The sequence below is a fragment of the Gastrolobium bilobum genome, unplaced genomic scaffold, assembly GCF_033153095.1.
Source record: "Gastrolobium bilobum isolate Gb01-03AN ecotype WA unplaced genomic scaffold, APGP_CSIRO_Gbil_v1 utg7036, whole genome shotgun sequence".
Classification (NCBI taxonomy): Eukaryota; Viridiplantae; Streptophyta; class Magnoliopsida; order Fabales; family Fabaceae; genus Gastrolobium; species Gastrolobium bilobum.
This window is the reverse complement of record NW_026899659.1, coordinates 14,937-22,685: the sequence shown is the minus strand read 5'-3', so window position 1 is coordinate 22,685 and position 7,749 is coordinate 14,937. Positions and strand designations below refer to the sequence as shown.

General features: G+C 33.3%; 1 protein-coding gene across 1 annotated transcript; it reads left to right on the top strand.

The window, feature by feature from the left end:
- The first annotated feature begins 502 nt into the window (after nt 1-502).
- LOC133292397 (ent-kaurene synthase, chloroplastic-like) lies at nt 503-6,439 on the top strand. Its single transcript, XM_061490795.1, has 14 exons — nt 503-625; nt 1,490-1,542; nt 1,642-1,927; nt 1,999-2,179; nt 2,363-2,580; nt 2,669-2,789; nt 3,025-3,122; nt 3,212-3,435; nt 3,530-3,642; nt 3,735-3,833; nt 4,812-5,027; nt 5,133-5,274; nt 5,617-5,862; nt 5,939-6,439. The coding sequence occupies exons 1-14, from the start codon at nt 574-576 to the stop codon at nt 6,284-6,286; spliced, it is 2,397 nt and encodes a 798-aa protein (XP_061346779.1). The 5' UTR covers nt 503-573; the 3' UTR covers nt 6,287-6,439.
- The last annotated feature ends 1,310 nt before the right edge of the window (nt 6,440-7,749 follow it).

Below are 7,749 nucleotides of genomic sequence, written 5' to 3'. Positions count from 1 at the left end.
GCTGCAAAATTCGCTGCAATTGGTCCTTTTTTCTTAAGTTCGTGAAAAAAATCCTTTCATGTCACCTAATATGATTTTATATTCTCAAAAATATATAATTATACTATTAAAATTATTTTCTCTTTTTTCACATCAATAGATAATATTTAATATTATAATTATGTAGTCTTTGAAATATATAATTATAATAATTCATATTAAAATTTTGTTTGTAGCAATATGAAAAATAAATTACCTTTTATATATATATATATATAAACTATGAATTTAATTTCTTTTATATTATAAAAACTAAAATTATTTTTTATATTATAAAAAATAAGATTATTTTTTATATATATATAAATATATGAAGCATATATAAAACGAGGACATTTAAAAAAGGGAGAGAGAAAAAAAAAAGATTGTGCTATTTTAAATAAAATTGTGCTACCTTAAATCCATACACCCTTGGTACTATATAGTACGCATGCACCACACTTTCTCATACCACACTCTGACACAGTTTGGTGTTTGGACATCAAATAACAACAACAACCATTTTGTTTTTTCACTGAGATACCACAATTTGTCATGTCTCTCTCAGGCCTCATCACTCCTCTCTGTTCCATTTCTTCAACTTCAGGTTTCTCTCTATCTCTCTTTTTCCACTATCTCTGTACTTGGGTGGCAATTTGCAAACTGGGTTCCTAAAGGGCTATGCAATTTTTTTCTGTTAAGATGGAATAATTTTTTTTTTTTTTTAAGAATTTTGATTGCAAGAGTTTGGTGAAGCTGCTACATTGAACTAGTATTGGTAAAGTTTAGGAATTTGCAGTGACAAACTTTCCCAATTGTAGTGTTGGGTTTGTCAACTGCTAGGTCCAGATTGGGATGTTTATTGCTTGATTAGCTGTATCTAGGTGTTGATTTGCTGTGATAGCATCCTGAGTTGAATTGCTGGGATATTTATTGCTCTATTGGTTGATTCTTTGTTTGTGTTCTTCAAAATTCAGGAGCAAATGGTTATATTAGACTGTTTGGGTGTAAAAAAAGGGAAAAAATAGTGAATTTCATATGCTGAAGTCTATTTTCTTTAATGATCATAGTGATGAGCTAAGCTTTGAAATAGAAGATTAGTCTTGGGTAATCTACATTTCTCCGTGTATGTATTAACAGAAAGGTTGAAAGTGCATTAAGCATCACATATTTCAGAAAAATCATGATGGGTTGTAGGTGCCAATATTTATGTATAGCTCATACCCAAACAACTGGGATATGATAAAACCTAAAGGATTTTGCCTTGTATGATTCTTTCTGCTTATAACAACTAACATAATCTATTTACTGGTAACAAATAGTAAATCCGAAATACATATTTGACTTGGTGTTGTTCTCCTTTCCATTTTTATTTCAATGTTGGATTATCTCTTGTTCTATGTGCATATGAAACATGCATATCTCTTTATAGTACTTCCTGGAAGCTCTGATATGATTTTCTTTTTGACAGATTCTTCGAGGATTGCATCAAATGTAAAGATGAAAAATAACAGTACAGCTTTGGTATGACATGCATAATTTGAAGTTTTTCTTTTCTTTTTTTTCAAATATTTTTCTGTGAGAACTTGTAAGGAAAGAAAGTATGGGTTTTATTGCTTGCAGTGCCTTGAAGACACTAAAGAAAGAATCAAGAACATGTTCAACAAGGTTGAACTTTCTATTTCTTCATATGATACAGCTTGGGTGGCAATGATTCCTTCTCCAGCTTCTCCTCATGCCCCATTTTTCCCTCAGTGCTTAAATTGGTTGTTGGATAATCAACTCTTTGATGGCTCCTGGGGTCTTCCCGGTCGCCATCCGTTATTGATGAGTGATTCTCTCTTATCTACCTTAGCATGTATCCTTGCATTAAAACAATGGGGTACTGGTGAAGATCAAATTAACAAAGGTACCTTACTCTTTTCATGGCTATCACATCCTCTGTTGTTATATGAATGAATTTTCCTGATATTCCTGCAGGTCTTCAATTTATTGAGTCGAACATTACTTCAATCAAGGATGAGAAGCAACAGCCTCCCATAGGATTTGATATACTTTTTCCTTCTTTAGTTGAATCTGCACAAAATTTGGGCATTAACCTTCCAATTGGAGCTGCAAGCTTCGAAGCAATGATCCAGAAGAAAGAGATAGAGCACCAAAGGTAGTATTTTGGTCTTCTCTTGTATATATTTCAAGATTTTTCCTGTCAGAAAAATATCTCTGATTTTTTAGATCCTTTTAGCAACTTCTAGATGCTAAGAATTTAAAGGTAGAAAGATCTTCTTTTCCACTTTCCCTGAATTCCCTGAACTGACCTCTTTTAGGTCCATTTGTCTTAACTTAGAGGCAGTCAAAGCAATTCAGAAGGGTGGAGAGCATATCTAGCTTATGTTTCAGAAGGAATGATGAAGTCACAGGACTGGAAAACAATCATGAAGTATCAAAGAAAGAATGGATCTTTGTTTAATTCACCTGCTACAACTGCAGCTGCTTTTCAGCACCTTAAGAATAATGACTGTCTTAATTACCTCCAATCAGTATTAGAAAAGTTTGGGAATGCAGGTATGTTTTCAGACTTACGTTTTTCTGAATTTATTTTTAGTTACTATTGTTTTTTACATTAATTGGTGTTTTATTTTTATTTTTTCAGTTCCAACAGTTTATCCTCTGGAAATATATGCCCGTTTGTGTATGATTGACAGTCTTGAAAGGTTGGGTATTGCTCATCATTTCAAAGAGGAAATTCGAGGTGCATTGGATGAAACATATAGGTAATAATCCATTTGAGAGGAATGCACCTTTTAAGGTGAAATATTAAAATGTCATGCAGTGGAGAAGTTGGAAAGAAATTATAAATGTATGTGATGAAAATATAGATACCATTTTATTTAAAGTATTCAGCAGCCTTTGATAGTAAGTTTGAAAACACTCAAATATTTGTCCAAGCATAGAAACTTTTCATTTTCATTCATTGAATCTCTACATATTTAATTTGTGAAAAAACAGAAATTGGCTGCAAGGAGTAGAAGAAATATTCTTAGATCCCACCACTTGTGCAATGGCATTTCGTATATTGCGTCTCAATGGCTATGATGTATCCTCAGGTTGGATCATTGCAACACTTAAGTAGTTTACAATTTTTGTTTTTTAGGAAATGACCGAAGAAGCTAATATGTATATTGTGTCTTTGTAGATCCATTTTATCAATATTCTGAAGATAAATTTGCCAATTCCTTGAAAGGGTACTTGAAGGATGTTGGTGCTGTTTTAGAATTATATAGGGCTTCACAAGTCATTATACATCCCGATGAATCAGTTTTGGCAGGACAAAAGACCTGGACAAGACATCTTCTGAAGCAGGAATCTTCCCCTTACCGACTATATGCTGATAAACTCCGTAGTTATGTTGACCATGAGGTAGTTTCTTCTCTTAATCTTTCACAAAATTTAGCTACATATTTTTATACAATCTTATAATCATTCCTAAAATTGCAATGTTTTTGGACATTAGGTCAGCGACGTTCTTAATTTTCCTTATCATGCAAATTTGGAGCGTTTGTTAAACAGGAGATCAATGGAGCACTACAATGTAGAAGAAACAAGGATTTTAAAAACATCATACAGGTGGGCCTCTGGTAGTTTGTTTCCTCTGTCTCATGTTCCTCTTTTTGTTCCTCTCTTTTTAGATCAAATTCTTGATTGTTAGTGTGGTCCAGATCTTGCAACCTTGCAAACCAAGAAATTCTAAAACTTGCAGTAGAGGACTTCAATATATGCCAATCAATACATAGTGAAGAGTTCAAACAACTTGCAAGGTATATCTTTCTTTCTTTTTTTTTTAACCTTAATTTCCAAAGATGTATTTCTGGGTAGAGATCCACATAGAAAGATCATAATCATAGCTAAAAATTTGGTAATGCAAACCATAAGCAATTTTAACTGTGTCTTCCTCATGCTTTCTCTTCTGGATCTGGATTCTTTTGGACAATTTCCACTTCCTCGACATCCTCCTCTTTCCTTGCCACTTGACCAAGGTTTCTTGAAAATATATTTAAATTACTAGCGTTAAGCCCTTCCACGGTTCGATGAAAAGGTTGTTTATATAAAAACCGTTTGGTAAATAATGCCTTATTCTTAAAAGCAAGTTCGTTCTTGGCTTGTAGGGTTGCTATATCTGAGAATGGAAAATCAGCCAGTATGACACACATTGTGAACTCCTATTCCAGTAAATAAATATCCTGAAACCAGATCAAAACAGCACATTTTGTTTAAATATTACCATCCAAAGCTTGTTGAAAATTGTTTATCTTATATGAATCAAACTTTCAACTAACATCATTGAAAATCAGCAAAATCAAATCCTAGAATTGAAGAATCGGAAAGAAAAAGTTGTGCAAGAGTCCTCAAAAATTAGATGTTGTTTAGAGTAAATTACTAAATTTTCAATTTTAAAAATTTTAAACTTGCAAGGTATTTCTTTCTTCTTCTTTTTTTTAATTTTTTTTTTTAAATTATCAAAGGGCTATATCTCGCTAGAGATCCATAAAGAAAGATCATAATCATAGTTGAAAATTTGATCATGCAAACCACAAGCAATTTTAAGTATATCTTCCTCATGCTTTCTCTTCTGGCCTAAGTCATTGAGGGATCTGGATTCTTTTATCCATGCTACTGCTTTGGTTTTCTAGAAGCTTTATTCAAATATGCGTCATAAAGATAGTATCCTGCTCAAATTTCAACTAAGGGACATGCATTTCCTCAAGTTTGAACTAACTGTAATCAAACATATGCAGGTGGGTTATTGAGAGTAGACTAGACAAACTAAAATTTGCAAGACAGAAACTGGCCTATTGTTACTTCTCTGGTGCAGCTACACTTTTCTCTCCCGAACTTTCTGATGCTCGCATGTCATGGGCGAAAAACGGGGTGCTCACAACAGTTGTTGATGATTTCTTTGATGTTGGGAGTTCTGAAGAGGAGCAAGTGAACCTTATTCAACTAGTTGAGGAGTATATTCCTATTCTTAATTGAAGCTGTTGCAGTTCATCATTTCCGTTTGAATTCTCTTACTATGTTCTTGCACAAAGAGTGATGTTATGGAAATTGAACTGCAGGTGGGATGTGGATATCGACACTGACGGTTGTTCTGAGACAGTTAAGATAATATTTTCTGCAATTCGCAGCTCAATTTGTGCGATTGGAGAGAAATCAGTCAAGCGGCAAGGACATAATGTGAAAAACAAAGTTATCAACATTGTGAGATGTTTCTCCATCTTTCTGCTTACATTTTTCTACTTAAGTTATTTTGATTTTCCTATATAGTCAAATTTCAATTGTGTCTGGTTGGGTGAACATGAAAAGTAAATTAAGCCCTAATATCTTTCTTCATTCCTCTCCCCCAAATAAAAGAAAAAATCTAATGCTAAATATTGTCTCTGCGAGACCTTGACAATGATCACGGGTTCTGAATGTTCATGAAATATTAGTTTTGGTACTTATCTTCTAAATTTACTTCATTATCATAAAGTCCTATTGGAGTTCTCCCAGTTAAGATATTCTTCTTAACTAATTGATTTTTTTTTTTTTTTTTTGAGGCAGTGGTTGAATTTGATCCGGTCTATGTTTAGAGAAGCTGAGTGGTTGAGAACCAAAACTGTCCCAGCAATTGATGATTATATGCAAAATGCATACACATCATTTGCCTTAGGACCTATTGTCCTCCCAGCACTCTACCTCGTTGGACCTAAGCTTTCAGATGAAGTTGCTGAAAATAATGAATTGGATTGTCTGTTTAAGCTAATGAGCACTTGTGGGCGTCTTCTTAATGATATTCACAGTTTTAAGGTATATAGTCCATTCCTGCTCTATGATTCCCCCTGCCTGGTTTTAAGGTGACTAATTCTTTTTGTCTCTGCTGTAGAGAGAATCTGAGGAAGGGAAAGTGAATGCAGTGACTTTGCGTATTTCTCATAGCAATGGACTTATTACTGCAGAAGATGCCATTGAAGAGATGAAGGGTATTATTGAGGATAAGAGAATAGAACTCCTGAGATTAATTTTGCAGGAAAAAGGAAGCATAGTTCCAAGAGATTGCAAGGATTTGTTTTGGAAAATGACAAAAGTGTTGCACCTATTTTACATGAAGGATGATGGATTTACTTCACATGAGATGCACTCTAGTGTAAATGCAGTACTTAAAGAGCCTGTTGTCTTTAATGAATTGTTGGTAGATGCTCAGCAAAACCGTATTCTCTGTCAAAGCTGCTAGTGGTATGATGCCCCATTCAATTAGTACATGGACATGACAAGCTAGAGTTGCAATTGCTTTTGGATGATCACTGTATGAATAAAGCTGTTCTATTGGTGTTACTTAATCATTCAATCTATTGGCAATATGCATTGTTTCTCTGTTTAGCAGATATCTACCAATCAATGTTCTATTTCCTTCTATGTATGCTAACTAAATAAAAATTAAAACACAAAAAAATATGGAAGTGTTTACCAGAAAGTTTCCTTGAGATATTAATAGCTTTGTTTTCTTAGTTCTTCATGCTTAAAACATCAGTTGTAGTATACTATACAGAGTTTAACCATACACAATGGGAAAGTATATGATATTTTATCTGTATTATGTTTTATTTGTATTACATAGCATTACATGATACTTTGTATTTATTCATACAACACGCATTTTATCTATCTCAAGTTATTTGTCTTTTCCTGTATGCATGTATACTATATAGATAAAGGTTTTTGGGAAAGTATAGGGTGTCTTTAGGATTAAAGCTAATATTTCAGAAAATTATTGTAATTCGCAAAATGAACTTAAGGTAACCATTTTAAATGTAGGAATTGGGGATCTTTTTATGTGCAGAATTAGACTCTCAAACTTCGATCTAAAATTTTAAAGACCAGTTTGTAAAGTAAATATATATATATATATATATTTTTTTCAATTTTTCCAATATAGATAAAATTAGTGGCAATTCCATTATTTTTATTTATTCTCCAGATAAAATTTCAGGTTGTTATGCCGCAACTCGGCCAATCACGCCAAGGCCTTGAGTTTGACACACAAGTTGTCCCATGAAGATAAGTGAAACCTGAAGCTTGTCCATTGCTAACGAGCTCACTTGACTGGGCAACATAGGACAATACATCATTCAGGCTATCCAAACGGGACCTTAGATGTGAATTCAAGTCGTCCCAAAGGGACCTTAGATTCAAATACCCCAGCCATGAACTCGAGGTCCAATGAAGTAGCATTATAGCATTTGTTCGAACTGTTAGACTGTCAGATATAATAACCTATACCATCAAGTCATGAAAACAAGAAGTTAAGAAAGTGTACAAGAAATCAAGTCAAATAATGGGACTTGCTAAAACATGTTCAGTTAACTGCTACAATAGTTATGCAAAAAAAAAAAAAAGGGAATTATGACAAGTTAATCATGTAATTAACATGATAATATGAACAAGGATACAATTCATGCCAATCAAGTCATTTAGAGCCAAAAATATAAATATGAGAAATTATAGGGGATTACATCATGAATTCCCTTACAATTATCTTGTATTTTACTAAAATCCCAGAATCTGCTATAGCGCTTTCACCTAATAACAAAACCGCTAAAGAGTTCTGCATTTACCTTGGGTAAAACTCACTTAAGTGAATTTTATCTCATTTTTTGTCATCTCTCTCCCTTGAACAACCCCCTCATGAAATGGCCT

What these genes read in the sequence shown, in the direction of transcription:
- LOC133292397 (XM_061490795.1), top strand. Translation starts at nt 574, where the DNA reads ATGTCTCTCTCAGGCCTCATCACTCCTCTCTGTTCCATTTCTTCAACT. An exon ending in TGGCTATGATGTATCCTCAG is followed by an intron (nt 3,123 to 3,211) that starts GTTGGATCATTG and finishes GTGTCTTTGTAG; the next exon opens with ATCCATTTTATCAATATTCT. An exon ending in ATTTTAAAAACATCATACAG is followed by an intron (nt 3,643 to 3,734) that starts GTGGGCCTCTGG and finishes AGTGTGGTCCAG; the next exon opens with ATCTTGCAACCTTGCAAACC.